The 21,987-nt window shown below is 39.1% G+C and overlaps 2 protein-coding genes across 3 annotated transcripts; one reads left to right on the top strand and one right to left on the bottom strand.

Annotated features, from left to right (window-relative positions):
- Positions 1–2,966: 2,966 nt before the first annotated feature.
- On the top strand, positions 2,967–9,798 carry sgtb (small glutamine rich tetratricopeptide repeat co-chaperone beta). Its single transcript, XM_073478305.1, has 11 exons — positions 2,967–3,066; positions 3,414–3,517; positions 4,695–4,770; positions 5,146–5,245; positions 5,651–5,755; positions 5,867–6,005; positions 6,517–6,579; positions 6,996–7,033; positions 7,133–7,216; positions 8,746–8,866; positions 8,958–9,798. Exons 1-10 carry the CDS (start codon positions 2,967–2,969, stop codon positions 8,855–8,857), a joined length of 921 nt encoding a protein of 306 aa, XP_073334406.1. The 3' UTR covers positions 8,858–8,866; positions 8,958–9,798.
- Positions 9,799–10,139: 341 nt separating this feature from the next.
- trappc13 (trafficking protein particle complex subunit 13) lies at positions 10,140–20,948 on the bottom strand. Of its 2 annotated transcripts, XM_073478564.1 has the most exons (13): positions 20,816–20,948; positions 19,655–19,723; positions 17,071–17,170; positions 16,874–16,958; positions 16,643–16,770; positions 15,499–15,571; positions 15,125–15,169; positions 14,655–14,672; positions 11,883–12,019; positions 11,579–11,777; positions 11,173–11,273; positions 10,544–10,691; positions 10,140–10,453 (listed from the first exon to the last, which is right to left on the bottom strand). In XM_073478564.1, exons 1-13 carry the CDS (start codon positions 20,859–20,861, stop codon positions 10,346–10,348), a joined length of 1,257 nt encoding a protein of 418 aa, XP_073334665.1. In that variant the 5' UTR covers positions 20,862–20,948; the 3' UTR covers positions 10,140–10,345. The 2 variants fall into 2 exon arrangements, with proteins under 2 accessions (XP_073334665.1, XP_073334666.1); XM_073478565.1 differs by lacking the exon at positions 14,655–14,672 and having other exon boundaries at positions 20,816–20,917.
- Between the last annotated feature and the right edge of the window lie 1,039 nt (positions 20,949–21,987).

Raw genomic sequence — 21,987 nt, 5'->3', positions numbered from 1 at the left:
CGGGAGGAGGAGTGGGAGGGCGGGGAGGACACTGTAGCATCCTTTGACATATGTTAAAAATAAATCCGCTTCGTGGTGTTTGCACGGGTGTGACCTTTTTCCTCTCCAGATCCGCAGATTGTGATTGTTTTAGCCCAGCATCACACACAGGGGGCTGCACGCACACTGCGCGAGCCATGTCGTCCGGATCGATACAGATTTTTTTTTCTTTTTAGGAATATAAACACCAAACATCTGTCAGTGCTTGCGTTTCATTGAATGCATGCTGTTGTTTTGTTCCTTAAAACAAACATGTGACGCATGTATAGTGAATAAAAACACATCTCGCCTCCCATTATTCTATTACATCACAGCTTCTGCATCACTGCATTTACGTGTGTCAACACACGCTGAGGGAGGAGTGGCTGAGACCCTGAAATGAACATAACAACGAGTGGTTACAGCACGTGATGGAGATATTAGGCAGTGTTTGTATTTGTAAGTCAGTTTTACCAAATTACAGAGGATTTAGTGGCCTCTGTTTTTTTTTTTTCACCTGCTGCAAAATTATGTTTGGACCTGACAGAGAAAAAACACAGTGCAACAGACAGATGTGTTTTTTGTTATCATCATAATAATCGTTTTGCTTTTATCCTCCAAAGACTTCCAAAGCATGCTTGCTACTATGGATAATGATGGAGGTAATAGAGAACAACATGGCTGTGTAAGCAAATTGCTGTGTGGCCAGTATTGTTGCAATTTGATTTAAAGGGTAACTCCATCAATTTTACACATTTAAAGTGTGTTAACAGGTCTTGGGGAGTATGACTGCATGTGTGGAAAAAAAGTGTTATAAAGCCTTTTGTGGCTCCAGTTGCACTAAGCTGTATTGTGGGTAATGTAGGCGCTAAGTTGTCTATCAGTGCACTACTATAACATTGCTGGACTCATTATGGACAGTTTAAAAACAAATGGTCAATATCGATACAGCAGAACCAGAAATATCAACTTTTTTTTATTCCACGCATTCTTCTTCCTTTTCAAAACCTGGTACCTATATTACCCACAATGCAGCTAAGCCACTGAGTGACATCACTGGAGGCAATTAATCAGATTACATACAGTTTCCTCTGGAGCCACGAAAGCTTTAAATTACTTTTTTCACATATGCAGCAGTACTCCCCAAGACCTGTTAACACACTTTTATGTGAATAATTGGTGGAGATGCCCTTTAAATAATGCAATTAATTAAAATACCAAAGATTTATTATCTCACGGGGAGTCTTGAGCCTTTGAGGCTCTTGGGCAATTGCCCACTTTTCTCAGTTGATTATCCAGTCCAGGATAAGAACTAATTACCCAGGACAATGTTATATGCCTACAGTATGGATGGTTCTGATGTGACAACATTTAACAAACCATCAAAAACCCCATCAAACCACTTAACGCATAAATGATAATACTGTCTGCTGTGCACCATACAGACTTATTTGAGCATTAGTTAAGCATGTTTTTATGATCCTTTGTGTGTTCAGAAACTCTTATGAGCAAGCAAAAACTCACCCAAAAAGATTTTTGGCTGGGGAAAAAAATGGAAGTAAAGAGGACGGATCCTTCTACCAGAACGGACAAACATGCAATAGATGTTGCATGTACAGAACAGATAAATAGATAGAAGTAGATTATAGAAAATATAATCAAATGGTAATAAAATGCATGAACTAAAGGCAAACATATTTTATCAATCACCTTCTTGCTATTAGTAAAGAAAGTCCTACATGAAAACAGTTTTTCTGCCAAAGTCACAACAGTTAGAACACCCACACAATCCTGATGGAGATGATTATTATCAGTTTTCCACTCTCTTCATAAACAAAACCAAAACATGTTGTTTTTTTCAACTTTGCTGTTTGCGTATTTAATCATGAATATTTAATATTATAGAGAAATTTTTAGAGGCATAAACACAAGAAGTATCAGTATGAATTCCTGTTGCTCACCATAAATAAATGATCTGGTCATTATGTGTTTATATGATGTGTTAACACACAGATAATCATGAATGATTGTTAATTCAGTTACATTATACAGTGAATTCATTTACAGCCTGTGCCACCACTTCAGCTGGAGGCCAGTTACTGTAAATAGAGCAGACCCATGCGTTTAAACAGCCTCTAATATCATGTTAAAGTGCTGTGGGATGGAACATAAGTTTTGATTTATTACATAAAGATATTTTTGTTGCTGTTGCAAGAACTGGAGAGTTGCACAGAGGAGTTCTGCAGTAAAACCAAAAACATCAGGTAGAGCTGCAATGATTAGTTGCTCCAAAGAAAATGAATCGCCAACATTTTAATCAGTTAATTGTTTCAGTTGTTTCTTTGCCATTTATGAGAGCAGATAAAGAGTCTTTGGGTTTTGGACTATTGATTGGACAACAGAGGCAATCTGAATTTGTCTCTGTGGACTCTGGGAAATCGTGACTAGCACTTCTTTGTACAGTCTTTTTCATTTTATAGACTAAGCAATTTTGGAATAATCGTGACAATAATCATTAGATTAATCAACAATGAAAATAATCAGTAGTTGAAGCCCTTTGAGCAGTTGGCAATATGTTTGAGCATACGGCAAAAGTTAAGAAAAACCTGTCGGGTCATGCAGCAACATGTAGATGTTTGCATCTGACCACAGCTTCATATTTCTCTGAGAATATGTACTTTTCTGTTCTAAAATCCAGCTAATATTCTGGCAATGTATGAACCATTAGTTAATAATCCATTAAGTGTTAACTAATCACAAAAACTCAGTGTCTTGATCATTTAAGGATTCATGAAAACCCAGCATTAATTCATCATGAGTCATGTATTACTTATAGCATGTGTTTTTTACATAAAGTGTCACCCTATGAATAATACAGCCATCGATGTGTGGGCCCCTTTCTGTTTCTCTCCAAACATCTTCCTGTTCCCAGCAGATTCTAGGTAAAAATGGCAGTGGAGAAGCGTCTGGCATTCTCTATTGTGCAGTTCCTACGAGATCAAACACATTGCGGCGCTTTGAATTCTGATGAGCAGGAGAGCCTTGAAGGTAGGTCAACCACACTGTGCACTTACACTTTGGAAAGCTTCTTTACAAATGTAGGACACTCCGCTCTTCTCCCGTCTGTTTCAGAATGAAACTAACATACATATGTTCTCAGTTGACTATCGTGGTGCAGAGAGAATAAACAGGAGTAGGTTTCATCAGCTCAGAGCGTGATGTGCTCTATGTGCGGTGGCGTGTTTCATCCCAGATGAACAGGACAGTTTAAATCTCTGTGTGTGCAGCCAAGCTCTGACTCACCAGAATCACACTGCCAACTCTCAGACTGATTGTTCAGCTGTTGTCTAAAAATCTCACAATTTCTCTCATCAACATTGATCCTGTCACTACAGTTGCGATACAGTGTTTGGAGACTACCTTTAAGATCAGCTCCAGTGACTGCCACCTCGCCGTGCCACAGCCTCTGAGAGAGATATTCCTCAATTCACTGCTCAAGGTGGGTGCTGCACAAAACGCTTTAAAGGTCCTGTATTATGCTCATTATCATGTTCTTAATTTACTAAGAAAATGTTCAAGAAGCACATTATTGTTCTCTCCTGATAGCTTGTTTAAAGGTGCAGTTTGTTAATACGGCGGTGTGCATTTCCACATAAATTAAGCATTTTAATTATTTTACAGTATGTATCAGTGATGTAAAAATTACGCCAAAAGTCATTCTTAAATATAAGTAAAGGTATCGTGTTAAAATATGACTTTGGTAAAAGTGAAAGTCACCCATATGAATAGTGCTTGAGTAAAAGTATCTGGTATTAAATGTACTGAAGTATTAAAAGTAGTTTTCTGGCCATAACTACTTAAATATAAAAGTAAATTATACATATATTTACATGTATACATTTACTATGGGTTGACTGATTATCAGCCTATCAGCTGATTAGTGGAACTGATATTCAGTATTTTTCTGATACTCCAAAATAACTAGTTACTAAAGTTATCAGCATCCAAAATGTAGTGAAGTGGAATTAAAAAAGTAGCAGAAGATGGAACAGTACAAGTACCTTAAAATTGTAATTAAGTAATTAAGGGTTTCATGTGCACGAAATTAGATATATCACTATTTTTGTTAGATATCACGATTGCGATGTGCTCCATTATTAGTGATAATGATCAGTTTTGCATCACAATTTTCATTTTTACTGAAAGAACTGATACAAATCATGATGATGTGACATTTGTTGGATGTTTTCCACCTGGAACAAGATTTATGAGCCTACAGTACTTCATTATGATGCTGTCTTGTCACCTTTATCAAACAATTCCATCTTCTACAGTTCGGCTTTTGCATTTTGCCATATTGCATTATATTTCGATTTAATTGTGCAGCCTTAACATGAATTTAGCTTATACAGCATCTGGATGTGTTTAAATCAAGAATGAATGTATGTTGCAGTATTCACAGTCAACCCAATAAACCTTCCTCACAGCAGACATTTTGACTAATATTACTGTGGCTGCCTGCCAATGCACGCTGCTTCACTGGCACAGACTACTGACTTGCTTTCATAGAACAGAGTCACCATTAATGATATTGGTTGCACCTGTGCTTTCCCTTCATTCTTTTCTTTAGTAAATCACTTCAATGATGTTTTTTTTCCTATTTTGCATGTACTCAGAATGACAACCTGACCGTACCAGAGACGTCCCCCTCTCCAGAAGACATCGAACGAGCAGAGCAACTTAAGAATGAAGGTGAAGTTAAAACTCTTCATACTGACTGATTTCATTACGTGTGATTGCTGTGCCTCTGCCTGCAGCGTCACTGGCAGCAGACCAATATCTTTTAGTACCTCAATTTAAGCAACATCATAAATATAATGAGCTTTTTCACAAATTGTTTTGAAGAGAGAACAGAGGACAGCAGATGAACTGATACATGCGGCGTTAAATGTGCCTCAGATGTGTTTCAGCTCATAGGAATATTGAATGATTTTGTTCTTTATACATTCAAAAACATGTTGCTGAACTCAATCTGACTAGACATTTCTTAGGATGATAAAAAGCAAAACTGTTGTAACCACAGCCTGTCTTTGTGTAACGCTGAACAATCCAATATTTCATTTTTAGGGAACAATCACATGAAGGAGGAGAACTACAGATGTGCAGTGGAGTGCTACACAAAGGCCATCGATCTTGACTTAAGAAACGCTGTGTACTACTGCAACAGGTATTTACAACAGCAGCACGATTTCACACGCTGTCACTGTTTTTTCTGCATCTATTATGGTTTTTATACAACAGCAAACAGGAGACAAGCAGTGATAAATAGCCTGTGATGTCACATTGACACAATGTAATTTTTTAACTGGACTAAACAGCTTGCTGGTGAATCGACTCTCTTTCTTGTGCATCGAGGTACTACAAACCCTTTGGAGGGACCAGGGTCTAAATTAAGTTAATTGACATTATTTTGCCCCCAAAAAAGGTCCCTGCTTGGAGGGTAGAATTTGTTATAAGTGCAGGGACTTTTTTCAGTAACTGAAAATTACCTGCAGAGTGCATCTTTTATTTCAGTCACCATTTTTACACATCTGTAAAGGAGAGCATGGTGTCTGAATGTTACACTTTGCAGGGCTGCAGCTCACAGTAAACTGGGAAATTATACAGAGGCAACAGGCGACTGCGAGAGAGCCATTGGGATTGATCCTACGTACAGCAAAGCGTATGGAAGAATGGGGTGAGTCAGGCTACAGAAATGTTTCGTCTTACAACAAGTTACTTTGGGGGTTTTTTCCTACGTAATCTGCTGCCTAATATATCGATATATCTCTTTGATTTGTTTCTCTAGTTTGGCTTTGACGTCCATGAGCAAGTATCCAGAGGCAATAACCTACTTCAAGAAAGCGCTGGTATTAGACCCCGAGAATGATACGTACAAGTCCAACCTGAAGATCGCAGAGCAGAAGCAGAAAGAAGCAACCAGCCCAGTAAGTAAATAAACGCATATTAGCCCTTATTTTCTTATGTATATCTCATTAAAGGAAAAGTTCACACAAAAATGAAAATTCAATCACTATCTACTCACCTCCATGTCGATTGGAAAGTTGGGTGATGTTGTGTGGTTCACGAAACATTTCTGGAGCTTCGCAGCAAAACAGCTTTGCAGCAAGTAGATGGGGTAAAGGGCTCCATACAGCTTGTACAGCATAATCCAAGTCTCCAGAAGCCCTGAGATCCCAGACTGATTCAAAAAGACATTATTTACACCCTTGAAGCCCAGTTGAGCTCTTCAGATAGGGTGTCCCCACCTACTTCAGTTGTTTCTGAGAATGCTGCCTGCAACGCTGTTTTCCTGTGAGGCTCCAGAAATGTTTTGTGCGTTATGAAACTTCACCCGACTTTCCAGAGTAGATGATGTCTGAATTTTCTTTTTTGGGTGGACTTTTCCTTTAACTAGCCGTGATTATTTTGACCTTTACCTATGCCTGTGTGCCACAGATAGCTGCTGGATTGGGATTTGACATGGCTAGTTTAATCAACAACCCTGCCTTCATCAGCATGGTAAGAGTTTTAATATATACACTGTACATAAACAGCCTGGCACAGTAGAGGCTCTCTGCCGTTCAGTAAACCATTTGTCCTGGAGTCTTATGTTTTGTGTCTGGCAAGGTTGGACCAGATATTTTCCCTAATTAGTCCCCTGAGTGACAGTTAGCCCGTTAATCAACAGAGTTTATTGTCTAGTGGAAAGGGCCTTGTCTCGGGCTGGAGCGTTGTTAAACGTTGACACACGGGAACGTCTGCCAGGCCGAGAACGCTTCTAAAAGCATGCCAGAGTTTTTATTGCAGCAGCAGTGACAAGATACATCTAAATCAGACTGCTGTTCAGGGCCCGCAGCAGTAGAAAATAACGAAACTGCCCTTTTAAATAAATTTGTGTGAGACAAAGTGGATTTCAGCTCGAGTTCTGTTTACAGGCTGCAAGCGTGATGCAGAACCAACAAGTACAACAGCTGTGAGTGCCAAAAATAATTGATTGCATTTAGGGGTCGCTTTCAAGTTGGAGTTTAAACACATGCTTTGACTCACTGTCACTGTGTCACTGTGTGGTCAGTATGTCAGGAATGATGTCGAACGCAGTCGGCGGGCCTGCAGCCGGAGTGGGCGGACTGTCAGACATTTCCAGCCTGATTGAAGCGTGAGTACCCTCAACTCAAAATTTAAAGGATTAAACGGAATCATTTTAAAGAGTTTTACATGAGTTATACATGTGTGAATACGTACTATTGATATTGAAATTCAATATTTTGGGAAACCGATAGCCCTCTCAGGTCTGTGTGGTAAATATGAAGCTAAAAGACTATTTTTTGGCATGTAACAGTCACTTCCTGGTGTCTTTAGGGATGCTTGTAGGCGGATTTTGTTACCTTCTACACGTTTCTAGTCTTTAAGGGACATATCACCATTTTACCTTTTACTTGTAGTGCTATTTATCCATCGAGTTACCAAACTTGCCCCGCCAACCAAATTACCATGTAGAAGAAAGCGTGCATCTACTCATGGACGAACAGTTGTACTTGGCTGAGCTGCAACGTTATCTAGCGTTGTTAACCAGCCTCTTGTCCATGAGTAGACATGCGCTGCCTGCTCTGTGGTTCTACAGTTGGTGGGTGAAGTTAGTAGAAAGAAAATAGTTCCCCTATGAAGCTGCTGTGGATTATCTTGAGTAACTGGGTCATGATTTTTGGAAAGACACATTAATGTTGCGATTTTTAAATGTATTTTCCTGGCGCTTAGAGGCAAGGCAATTAATTCATACAGCACCGTTGAGACACAAGGCTATTAAAGTGCTTTACAGGGGCATAAAAAAAACATAAAAATATGTCAAGAAGTGCTTAAAATTTCAATTTAAATGACAATAAAAACAAAAGCAATAGTTACAGATTGAAAAGAAGCTATGAATCTAATTCACAGGGAAGCCACAGTGAACAGTAATGTTTCAAGCCCTTATTTAAATGAGCTGACAGCTTTAATAGACATAAAACTGCTCAGGAAGCGTAAGTACACGCAAGCCACAGGCCACAAGCCACAAGCCGAGTGACATCTAGTTACGTTATATTAAAGTGAAGGTTGACTGATATCTTTGAAACCAAAACAATCTAGATCAATAAATAGCACTACAGGTAAGAAGAAAAATATGTATTTTTGTTTTGGGGTGAACTGCCACTTTAACGCTAAGCTAAGCTAACCAGCTGCTGGCTCTATCCCCATATTTACTGTGCAGACATGATCTCATCTAACTTTCAATAAGAAGGCAGATACTATCTCAACATTTCTGAAAACAATTTCATACGGCAAAGTTTTACCAACATGGTGCGTGATATTTTATCTCTGCTGCTCACTGCAGCACGTCTGTGATTCACCTCAACAGGCATTTTTCTGAATGATGAAAACAGGATGAAACAGTGTGTAATTACCCTCTAAAGTGATGCGACATTTTCCCTTTTCATAATATTTTATCCCAGCATAAGAATCTTTTGTTGTTTCTGGTTTAGTATGAACTTCCTGTACCGTTTCTGTCCACAAAGTGAGGAGATGAGGCCGTTCTCTCCCAGGGGAGGATTCCTGTTATTTTACTGTATATTAAAAACAGCAATTTCTCACCCTGCTTTTTGTGAGCTGTTGTTCTGGTAGAGTCTAAACAGAGTTATGTCGTCTCTCTGTCAGAGGACAACAGTTTGCGCAGCAGATCCAGCAGCAGAACCCAGAGCTGATCGAGCAGTTAAGGAACCACATCCGGAGCCGCTCCTTCAGCGGCAGCGCCGAGGAGCACTCATGATCTCCTCAGGTATATTTCAAACCAAACCCCCGGCTCACTTTATATAAGATTGAAATATATCCGCATCATTAACATGCATCATTTTTTTTTTTTATTACAGTCCCACGTTTTTTTTTTCCAAGGAAGGGCAACCATATGGCGCGATTTACAATCTCTACACCCATTTCTCAAGTCAAATCCCCGGCATAGCTGGATTGAAGAGACAAGGATGGGGTTGAAGGCACTTTACTGTGACTAAAGGCTCTGGAGCGGAGAGAGGAGGGCCTAGAGACTGGACCATGAAATGAAGCATCCCACACATCTAGGGCAAAAACATATTGTAAACACCTAATCTTAAAAAAAGAGCCAAGAAGTCATTCAGCCTACAGAGAGAACATGAGTAAATCCTGTCTTCAGAGCTTTCACGTGTTTTGTATGTGCTGAAAACACTGCCCTCTTCATGTTATGAGTTGAGGATCCTTCTGTCTAGTCACGATGAACGGAGGGTTTGGGAGGAATGTACTTTTACAGCCTTGCAGGGAACATTCAAGCTTTTTCTCATACAGTAACATCAGGTTTGTTTATACTGCATACTGTTTCATATTATTTTTGTAGACAGAAAACGCTCTTACCGGAGGATAAACACCATCCAGTCCTCGAACACGTAGGACTCACACATCACTGCTTTGAAATGACTTAATTTTGAATTGAGACAACTGTCTAATGGTATAGCAGTGTTTGCAGCCTGCATTATGTTGTTATTGCACTTTAGCAAAAATAATAAATGTCCCCCCTTTAAGCATATTTAATTGTTCATTAACTGGTAATAAAGTATTCAGACAGTTCATTTTGCATGCTCTTAAATCTGGTATTTGAGATCAGATGCTTTATGGAAACAAATAGGTATGCTAGGGCAGCACAATGTTTTGTCTAAAACATGTGAATAAATGTCTTGAAATTGAGCAACTACTGCTTGTATGTTTGTCTTTGTGTCATTATTATTGAGACGTATTTAGTGTGAAGTCTTTTGTGTTACAATGTCTTCAAATTTGAATCAGTCTGAAGCCAAGATCTACCCGACACCTTTATCAGACACTTTAAAAAGGGGTAAATGCAGCAATTTGGAACTGAGAAAATCCCCAGAAAGAGTGATAAACTAGGGGTGTGAAGTTGTCAGGAAACGTTTAACAGAGAGCTGAAGTGAAACAAAAAATTCCAGTAATATTCTCCTTGAGATAACAATAAAATGAGCTCATATTGTCTCAGGGGGCAAGCAATTGGTTTTGAAAACCGACAGGAAATCAAAGATTCCAGAGATTTTATTAACATTTATGCACATTTACATCATTATTTTCAAACAAAGTGATTTATATTATTCACAATTCATTTTAAAATACAGTTTTCTCCCCTCAGGTTGCAAAAAGAGTGAAATGTCAGCGTTATGTGCAGACTTTCCACCGTTGGTCCATTCATATCTAAAACGCAAAAAAAAAAAGGTCAATAAAATTCCTAACTCTCGTTGCTCGTGAACGGGCAGACCACACACACTTGTGCTACGTCGTCATATTCGTACGTCCGCTTCAGAAATGTGTCTGTGAGTCTCAATCCGGAAATACTCTGAAACAAAGAGGGGAGGAACAGAACATTAGTACGCAAGAACAGCACGAGGACATCAACCGAGAGTTTTCCTACAAGTGCGGCTCTTACCTGCAGACCCTGGACTGATGAGAGGAGTGTGAGGGGCAGAGAGAGGAAGGCAGCAGGACTCAGTTTCCCAAGCTGCCGCCCCGATACACCGCACCAGTGGATCGACCGGGTGTTACACATCTCCAGCACCAGGTCCATGGTTCTTTCACTACAACACGAAGGACACAAAAAAGCTGCTTGTAATTCAGTAATTTAATCACGTTAATGATTAAACGCACGGTTTATACAGCGCTTTTCAAGAACTTTCAAGGTACCTACACCAAAAACTTCCAAACTGTCATAGCCTTTATCGTCATATCTAAATTGTTATAAATGCCACTGCGAAAAATACTTTCACAGAATTCCTTTATACTCACAGAATGTATATCATTACCTTATTTTACCAGCTGTTCATAATTGATTGTACCTTTTGATAATGATTATTTAATGCTCGAAGGGATTGTTTCATTTCAAATATTAAAAGATTTTTGGTTGACATTGACATGTATGTTTAAAAATTCAAGCATCAAGTTAACATTATTATATTTATATTATATTTCCCAAACTTTCAAGACTTCATACAAACCCTGTAAAAAGCATTGAAGGTTGTCTTGTATGGGCTGCAACACAACTATTATGTGGATTTTTACCTGCAGTTGGTGATTTTACAGATAATGTCGAAAGGTTCTTCAAGGTTGACAGTGTCAGGAATCATCTCCAAAGACAGTCTGATATCTCCGTACCCTGGAGCCTGGAGGACATGAGGACGGAACAAAAATAAACACAAAGGGAGAAATTACATGACATTCTTCGATTTTTGTTATAGCGTACACTAGGAATGTTTTAACTGCTAATATCACTGACGTTTAAAATCGTGGTTTGGACCTCGACTTGCCGACTTATCTAATGTAAGACACTCAACAAATAGTCAAAATTGAGCACAATTTTATCCATAAGGTTATTTTTACAAATGAAATGTACTGAAAACAATATTCAAAAATAAATATTACAAAAGCATTATCACTGGGGGGATGCAAAAAAAAAGCATCCTCATACCATTCTTTGCAGCTGACTGGTCTGTAGCCTCCCTCTCTCCCCGAGATTGGTCTTCCACACGATGTCGAGCTTGCCGATCACCGTCACACCCTTGATGACGCCGGCCTTCTCCGCGTACTCCGGCTTTGGCTTCAGGCAGTACAGGTACTGCCGTGTGTCCATGGGCTGCAGGTAGGACATTTTCCCAAACGTGGACTCTCTGGGAGTGAAAGGTTATGGATGAGAATGAAGCCTAATCCTGACAGTAAATACCATCATTCAGCTTTTTTTTATGATTACATCAGACTAAATAAAGTGCTTTTACCCTCCGTCATCTGTGTCTGTGACCGTGTTGAGCTCTGTGACGTTGTACATCATGGAGGGCTCTAATGAGACCTTCTCCATGAACATGGGCGAGGTGGTGATGTTCTGGATCTGAGCCTCCAGGAACACTTCATCTGTCTGGAGCCGAAAAGCCAGGAGTCAGACTAATATTTGTTGCTCAAAATGAAACATCGTCTCCAAGGCGAACTGAGCAACACATCGACTTCATTATTAGATATTAGGAAGGGTTAGGCTTGTGCAAAATCCTACTTCCTTAAAGGATAGGTTTGCATTTTTCCAAGTCTGTCTTATTCACATGCTCACGTGTGTGTGCATTTATTTAGTGGTTGCTGTAATTTTCCTCCTGTCCTTACTGGGCATGAAGAGACATCTTTCCTTACATGATTTCATTGTAAAACACGGGGGACAAAAGCCACATCCCCGAGCAGTCACAACCCCGTGCTCCGGGGACCCATAGACTGTAGAAACCTGGATGTTGTCTCCATGACATCACCCAGAGGTTTCTGAAGAGCCATTGCGGCTCCAGCTGTCGGCATCTTGGCGGTGCCTGACTCTGCCTTACTCCTGGCTAATTCAAAAATGAGCAAAGGGGTGGATTGTCGGTGGAGTGGAGCCGAGCTTAATGAAGCCTGGTTGCTGACAGCTGACTAGACAGCTAGCCACCAGCTATTATTCAATTAACCCAGGTCTTTAATGTAATTTAAGCCTCAGTATAACTTAAATGAGCTCGTTATTTAAGAATTCACAGAGGAAATTAGCTTTCGAGACCAAAGACGTTTTTTGTACCAGGTTGTAAACGTGTTTCTGTCTGCTGTAAAGTTGTGCATTTTATTTGGGGGGTTTTATGGGAACTGACTCGCTTGTGTAGTCAGCCGCAAGTGGCAGTTTAAGTAACTTTTGTGTTTGGCACATCTGTGTTGGCTTCATTTTCCTCTGGGTGGGACGCAGAACTACTACGTGCAAAGGTTTTGAGACTACTTAAACACCATAAAGAAGCTCCATTTCCCGCTTTTTAAATCACTTTTTGTTTTCATTTTGTTAGTTGTTTTTTTTTTTTTTAAATCAATGCCCACTTCCTTTGAATGCTGACATCTATCGGCATGGCAATAGATGGCTCTGAAGCGCTTTAGTTGGCCCTAAAAAAGACAGTTATTTTGAAAAACACCCACTTGATGTGACTAACTCAGAATTAGTCTCATTAGGATGAGATCTTTCAAAGAACAGTGTGAACAGGATGAAAGATTACAAACAGCCGTGACTCTTGGACATATTAGTAATGTTTTAGGATAGACTTGAAAAAATGTGAAGCTATCCTTTAAGCTACTCTGTAGGTGATGTGAGAGTCATGTAATGAGTTACATGTGTCGATCTGACTCAGAGGACAAACACTTTACATATAAACATAAATTAAATTCTATTCAGTTTGCTCAGTGTACCTTCGAGGTCATTGTTAGTACAAGTGCTGAACGGCAGAGTGCACAGCAGAGGTTGCACGACGACAATCGACAAGTCATTCAAACTGTTCGCTCAAACATCAACTAGCTGTGTGATTTTAACCAATCAGATTATTTAAAACAGTCATCAAAACCTTTTAGAGGGACTGGCTGACTTTTCTGCTCTCCGGTATCAGTTTGTTGTGCAAGCAGCAGATTTACAAACATCTGAAAAAGGCTCACTCCTCAGTGAGGTGGTTTTACTTTTAAAATACATTAAATATATTGAGATAAATGAAAAAGCTGGTATTATAGTACAGTCTTCCCACATGGACAAGCATATTAATCTCATTAATAACTTCCGTATACAGAAAATTCTGTTATTATAAAGAGTTACTTATCATAATATGACTTGAATAAAATTTTGTAAAGTCGTCTCACAACTCAAATCAAGCTGCCTCGACACTGTTAGTAAAGGATTTTCATTCTTGTTTTTACGGAAACAGCTAGTTGATGCTTTTGGAAAGTAACCGTCAAACCTTCAGTGCAACCTCGACTATACGATAAGACACAATGAGAGAGAAGCAGAGATTAGTTCATGCCTGCAATTCATAATACAAGATCAGACCATGAACCATTCTGAATGAGGTTAATGTTAAATCACAGAGCTTAGCATCTCGGATCCATGCAAAGCCATTCCAACCAACACCTGAAACCTCGCGTTTTATTAAACAGAATCAAATATATCTGTTTCATTAACTTTAAAATAATCAAGACCCATCGGTAACTTATTGAAGTGATTTTGGTTTATAATTACCAAGACAATAATTGGCCTGTTGCATCACAATTAAACCCTAAAACCCACGATACAAAAGTTAAAAATGAGATTAGAGCACCATCATTCATGTCTTCAATGTTACATAATCATTTTACATCTTGACAAATAGAAAAAGAACACAGTCCATACTCAAATTTTCCCCAATTATGATAAATTGTATAATCAATAATAACCCCACCCACCACAATTTGACACCACAATTTAAAAGTCCAAGCCCTGTGTAGGATGAGTTTGCAAGAAAGCATGAGCGTCCAAAGAAAGGGCAAAGACGAACAACGGAAAGTTCATGTCGAGGACTAAAGTGTTAACACTAACGAAGACAAGTCACTTGTTTATCTCTAACAATCTTTTAGGTATTTCAAGACTTTCCATTCTTCTACTTTGCACCTTTCTATTGGCCCCAGAAAGACAAAGTCTGCTGCACCAAAACAAGGATTAAGAGAAGCTAATGTTCAGCGATGAGAACAGAAGAAACAATTACCACAGAACTGAGGTCACTCTAATGGAGAAAATAAAATACAAGACACAATAAACAAATGAAGTTACATGCCAAAGACGATGACAATGAATATTTGCATACGGCTAATATAAAAAGCTACTGGTATGAAAATGAGGAAAAGGAAAAAAGCTTGTTGCCTCTGTGAGGAAAACACTTGATCTCCAGCTCCAAACAACACGTTTTTCTGTTGCATAAATGTTTGTGGAGGTACAAGTGTTTTCCATGAGACATGACTGATACTAACTGTCTAATTAGCATCTGGAAAAATTTTCCTAAGTATGAAATGAAACATGATATGAAGCATGGTATATATGCTAAAGTAAGAACTTGCATGTGAGGCGATACAGTTCTTCTATTTGCAGAATGACATGGTGAGAAATACGAGTGCACACAGTCCGTATGTTGACACTTTTATTTAAGCTGGTGCTCGTATATGAGAGCAGCTGACTTACCTCTGCATTGTAGAACTTTGTCTTCACATCCAGCGGCTTCAAGACCTGATTGAAAATAGATTGCAAACTGAATGCTGAACTTTTCTCACACTGTACTTCCATTTGACTGATAAATATCTGTACAATCAGACTGACAATCTTCAGAAAAAAGGTAGAAATCTGAAGGATGATACTCAAAGTGTTGCTAGAGGGAAGGGAAAAGAGTGAGAACAAGTTCACAAACTGAAAGCTGAAGACCACAAGAGACCAAATCTATAGCATGGGTGGTAATTACATTCGCTCTGTTGGAGACCTGTGACATTTCTCAGGTCTCCTCCAAGCTCACATATGAGGTTGCCACTGTTGATTAAAGAGAGCGCTCAAATATAACTCACCTGGAATTTGAAGAACTTCCGAAAATAGAGCTTCTCCCCGTAGTGAGTGGTGTAACTGACCGCACAAACTAAGCTGGAAATTAGAAGAGAGGAAATAAACATGTAAGATTTTTTTTTCTCCAAATATTTAGCCTTTTTACCTGTGTGAGGACAGCTTCCCTGACTTGGTCAGCTAAGAGGACGTTTTGGGTTTTAGCGGCATAATCGGGTGCTTAACAAATATGCAGTGGTGAAAGAAGTATTCGGTTCCTTTCTTAGGGAAAAGTTCACCCCAGAATGATATCAGCTCATTATCTACTCTCCCTCATGCTGATGGAAAGTCGTGTGAAGTCTTGTAGTCCAAAAAAGATTTCTGGAGCCTCACAACAAAATAGTGTCGCAGCATTCTCCTAAATAAGTGAAGTAGATGGGAAAAAATTGACCAAAAAACAACTGTAAAGTGGCTCCATACAGATCGTCTGGCATAATCCAAGTCTCCGACAGCCCCAAGACCCCAAACTGATTTGAAAAGACGTTATTTACGCCCTCGACGCTCAGTCGAGCTCAAGCACTCACTTCAGACGGGGTGCATGCTAGCGCCTTTTAGCTTCACAGCTACAGTGAAGATTTCGGCTTTAGAAAGGGTGTAAATAGTGTTTCATCAAATCAATTTGGGATCTCGGGTTTCTGGAGTCTTGGATCGTTGGTTTTTTTCACTTGTTTTTTAGTGTTTTAATAAAATCCCCATCTACTTCAGTTGTTTAGAATTCTGTGACGCTGTTTTGCTGTGAAGCTCCAGAAATGTTTCGTGAAATATGAAACTCCACCCGACTTTTCATCGGCCTGGGTGTGATTAGATAATGACAGTTTTTAAAGAGTTTATTTATCTTAAGAAGGAGGAGATTTGGGCATACATGGTTTTCCTTGGAAAGAGAAGGGATAAATAATTGCAATCTGAAAAGTAACGATTAATGAAAGCTGTCAGACAAATATAGTGAAGTGAAAAGTACAATTGCCTCTGAGACTTGGTGGATTAGAAGTATAAAGTTGCATTAAATAAATATATTCAAGTTAAGTACCTTAAATTTGTACTTTAATACAATACTTCTTACATTCCACTACTAAAAAATGAGGGCGTACATATACTGTGGGGAAAAACACTCACATATGTGTTCCAATTTCTTTGACTTCATGGTGGATAACATCGTCAATGCAGCACTCAGGTTTGAGTTCTGCTACTGCAGAGTTCGACGCCGACAGGTTGAGCCTCTGCGAGCTGGTCTGTAGGTCGGCCTATAAAAGATCACATCACCACACAGCAGGGCAGTTGTGGATAAAACTGTTCAGTGTCGAGTGGGTAATAAGTGTTGGACAAGTACTTCTTTTCATACAGCACCTTGACGAGAATGTCCTTGACAACCTGGTTGCTGTCGTTGTGCACGCTTATGTAACTGGAGAAGGTCTCGCCGAGGAAAATATTTCTGTGCAATGCAGAGACGCAGAAAGGTAAAATCTTTGAGCTTTAAAAGAGTTTCAATAAAATATACTCTCGTTCATTCATAAATTCTCCAACAGAAAATGAGCATTTCTTACCCAAAGTTCTGTGGTAATGTGAGCATCTCTCCCAGCATTAATATCTCTGCTCCTTTGATGGTGGATGGGTCCTCTCTCATAAGCTGATCAAACAAGTCCCCTACGGAGGCAGAGACATAAAAATTATGTGCATTAAAGTACACATTATGGTTGCAACTACATGACAAAACACTTGACAAAATGTTTCTTGTAATGTTGCAATGCTGAGCTAATTATCTCTGGACCAAGAAGAAACAAACACCTGTATCAAACACACACACAGAGAAGCATAATTGTTCTGTATAGGTTATTTTGGCATTTTGTTGAAAATAACTGAGAAGTAATGTAATAAGTATTTTTAATCCTCTACGCAGACAGTAATATTGTAACCTAATATATTACTTTAAAATGACGGTAACTAGTAATATGTAATATATTGCATGTTAAAAGTTACTTGCCCAATACTGGTTGTTGCAAATCTGTCAGTAAAATGAAACTTTGTTGAATTTGTTTCCATTCATTTGCTAAAAGTCAGCACTAACCCTTCTAGAGCTTTTGCTAAGCCGGTGGACTGTGAGGATATACATGATGTAGACACTGTTTTGGCAGTAAGGTTTTAAAAATGTCTTTGAGTATTCTGTGAAGTGCAGCAGGATCAGAGAGACAAAGCGCCTTTGAAGATCAGGTTTCAAAGCAGTCTGAACCAGAGGAGGATTTCACTGGCTTCAAATTTCTTTCCTCCTGTCCAACAACATGGCCACATACATCTTCTATCATGATCAGCTCATCACTGGCTAATATTAGAAATGCTACTTATGCTTTGATGTCTCCTACTAAGACATATGTTATTATTAACAACAAAATGCTCGATAACTTGAGATTCTTCAGCGAGAGTTAAATATGGAACATGATGGGAAAAAAAGTGGAACGGTTCTAAGTTTCTAATGTCAAAGCCGCCCAATTCATCTTTGCGCACTTAAAACAAGCTGTCAGTTTTCTGCTGCTCTCGTATAAATAGATCCTACTCAGAAGTGTCAGTGTGATTTATGGTTTGTAAGTAGTTCAGTTGCCAGTGCAGCAAACACATTTATCTGTGCCGCTCTCCAACAGAGAGGAAAACAAACACTCAGACACTCAGTGGGGTTTCCATCTAAATCTGGGAGCAGCGTCTGAGATGCAAATCTCTAATACAGATGTGCACTGGGTCCAAAGCAAATGCAGCTCAAAATCTGAATGAAATAATCCAATTTCACTCCATTTTGTCTGTTGGTTTTTCTGCTACTACATCATGCAGTTCATGGAGCTTTAATATCAAATGTATGAAGCCAATTACAAATTATTATAGATTAATGTTACAGACAGACTAAAAGCATGAATACTCTTTTCCAATACTCAGTTTCCAGCATTCCCTGTTTAATGAGGTTTATGACATTAAGATATTTAGTGTTATTTGTGTAAATAAATATTTTTAATATGAATATGGAAGTCTTGACTGTCTCGAGTGGGATGTTTGTTAAATCCTGACGCAACCACAGAGACCGTTAGCCATTTGTTTTTACCGTGGGAAGCACTCAGAAAAGCAGAAGCTCTCAGCGATGCAAAAAGCGGAAGCAAGTCGAGTGCTTGAGCCCAGTCTATGTCCTTATGTTGCTTCATATGGCGTGCCCACTGGCGACGTGAATGTCTCAAGAATCGAAGTATTCATATTCTGAAGCAACTATCCAAACCTGGCTAAAAGTTTATCCATCAGTCATGGGATGAATTCAATGAAACAGTAGTGTGTGGAGTGTCTGTGCTGCACATGCATACAAAACTAACATTTTGATAATAAAGGAACAGAAAAGGTTGGTTGTTTGAAGCATCCAAAATAGATTTCTTTTGTAGCTGTCCTGCTACAAATCTTTGACTGAGTCTCTAAACTCTACAGACCATAAACAACAATGTAACAGCAATGTAAAAGGTAAACCGAAAGAAATTACACTACAGACATAGGATTTTTATGCTAATGTTTTCTCCACTGTAATCTTTAAAATGACGAGGCAGTAAGGACTAACAAAGGCTGCACAGTGTCTCAGCTGTTAGCACTGTTGCCTCACAGCAAACAGATCCAGGATTTGAACCTGACCCGGCCGACTGGAGCCTTTCTGTGTGGAGTCTGCATGCTCTCCCCATGTCTGCTTGGGTTTCCAACAGGTGCTCTGGTTTCCTCCCACAGTCCCAAGACATGCAGATTAGTTGACTGAACAATACACCTCAAATGAATATTCAAAAGTTATTTCATGACGTATACAACCGAAGTCTGTGCACATTTTGGTTAAATTTTTAATAGTTTCATGGGTATTTTCAAATCCTCCCATCCCCTGTGCTAGCAGAATGACTGACCAAATCTGATTTCCTGACAATATCAAGACGCTCTGGCGTGGCATGGATCAGACTGACTTCTGCGTCAACATCACAGCTGAGAATTACTGATACAACAACAATGACAAGTCAGAAAATCCACAGCAATACAAAGTCAACAGACCCACAGGCATGTGATCTTAATCAAAAAGTGTGATGCTAATTAAAAAACAAAAGTAAAGGAGACAGTCTGTCTTTGTCTTACCTGGCAGATCTCGATCTTCACATGACACTGGCATGTTTGTGAAGAGTGTTGGTTTCGTTAGCCGCATCACTGTAAAGTAAAGTGACGTTAGTTAGTGATTGGACACACGAGCAGGGTAGTTATCGTGGTGATTTTACTGTGATATTAATGTAACCCCTACCACTAAATTGAGAATACCCTAGTGCCAATGTCTTCAGTATTCCTTAGCAATTGCTGTGTCATAAGCCAAGGTTTCCTTCCAACAGACTACAAAACGTCATTAAAAAGAAAAACTCTTTCTCAATCTCAAAATTTTTGCACTTCTTGGTTGTATCCACATGACAAAATGTACTTTTTGTTAGTCGTCTTGTACAAAAGCATCAGCTAAATAAGTGTAATCTATCTATCTATCTGTTGTAGTATTTGGTTGTAATCCATAAATGACATTTGATGCATTGCAAGACATTTCCAGAAATGACCAACATCTTAAAGGGTGACTCAGTCATTACATTTAAACTCAACTATGATTTGCTGGCCTAACAGTTCAATTTTAGCAGCTGTCAGCTTATAACAACATATGACAACAAGCTTGTGCACTGCATCCATCTCTCCAGAGCAAGATCTGGAGTCACTGTTATGTTGTACATTATCAATAAACCACATAAAGATGTTTAATGGGTGCAAAGTCATCGGAAACAGCAGGTTATTGACTAATTAGCTGCCTGTCACATCATTTGACTGTCAGTAGCTCTCCAAAGTGACAAAAAACATATTACCAGACAGGCCACACACACACAGACATAACATATCACTAAAGATATTGTAGCAATTGGGGGTTTTGGGGGCATATTTCACTCAGGAAACAGGAAACCAACATACAAACAACACAACAGCCACATATATGCTAGCTGACATAATTCTTTCTGAAATATTCAATTTTAACTTTGAGGTCCATTAACGACAAGACTAGAGTATTTAAAAATTGGACCTGTCATACAAGTCTTGATTGCATATTACCAAATGAAGAGGTTTGATGTTGTTTTAGCTAGCGTTAGCGCTAGCAGCTAGCAGCTCCACAACAACAAATGACAACAGCCGGGCCACTGCAATATTTAAAGCCTCTGTTTGAAAACAACGTCACGAGACACTATCTGTTAAATGTTGGTAATGATGATAAAATACCTTTTAGTGCGAGTAGGTGTTCCTGTTTGGCCTGATTTACTTCCATTTTGACAGAGAAAATGGTCTTTTCGGGTGATGTTAGCTAGAATGCTAGCTGGTTGTAATGACAGGCTAGCTGGTGAACTTTGACCTCACAGGAAGCAAATTTCTTCTTCGTCTAATTTGGGACGTTCTGCAGATGTAACACTGCCGCTCACAGTCCGGGATGAGTGCTGCAACAATAGAGTCTTATTTCCTTTTCTGTGCCCACATTTCTCTTTTTAGAGATTCAGGAAAAGGACAATTTTAGCCGTCAAGTGTGTTGAACTCCATTAAATGTCCATGCATATTATTAAAATGTTAGTGGACTATGTCAGTGCATGGATTTTTGCTCCTCTGATTCAACATGGTGTATGATCCTGAATAGTTACTGCTGCACCACACTGACCTCCAGTGGTCTATATCAGCAGTGCAGCTGTAGTTCATCATTTTAAGAACAAAACTAACTTATATTGTCTTTAATGACTACGGAAGCCCTAAAGGGCCATGCATTCATACATTTTATTTCTTCCGTTTTCCCGTGATAACGAGTTAATTTCATTTGTTTCCTCGAGATCTCGAGTTATTATCTCAAAATAACAACTGCTGTTTTCCTGAGACAACGGGATCATTTTCTCGAGATCTCGAGATAACGAAACGATAGTGTGGTATATTAAATCATTGCAGGAAACATCATTCAGTGTAGCAATGTCAGAGGAGCAGGAGCATATCGATCATCTTTTCAATCAAGGCCTGACACAGGCTGAAATAGCATTATGCCTTGCTATTACAGATAATATACACATTAGTGTGCATAATCTAAAAAGACGGTTAGCAAGGCTTCAGCTATATCGGCGGCGCAATCTAAGTAAGCCTGATGTCGTCATTAACTACACAGCTGACCAGCTATGTAGTTAATGAGGAGATCTCAAATTAATTATATCATTATCTCGGGAAAACAAAGTTTCGTTATCTCGAGAAAATTATCTCGTTATCTCGGGAAAACGGCAGTTATTTCGAGATAATAACTCGAGATCTCGAGAAAACAAATGAAATTAACTTATCACAGGAAAATGGAGGAAATAAAATATATGAATGCATGGCCCTTTAGGGCTTCCGTACTATCCACTGTCACTCAGTGTTTAATTCATCTT

The sequence above is a fragment of the Pagrus major genome, chromosome 12 (assembly GCF_040436345.1).
Source record: "Pagrus major chromosome 12, Pma_NU_1.0".
Lineage (NCBI taxonomy): Eukaryota > Metazoa > Chordata > Actinopteri > Spariformes > Sparidae > Pagrus > Pagrus major.
This window is presented reverse-complemented; position numbering and strand designations above follow the sequence as displayed.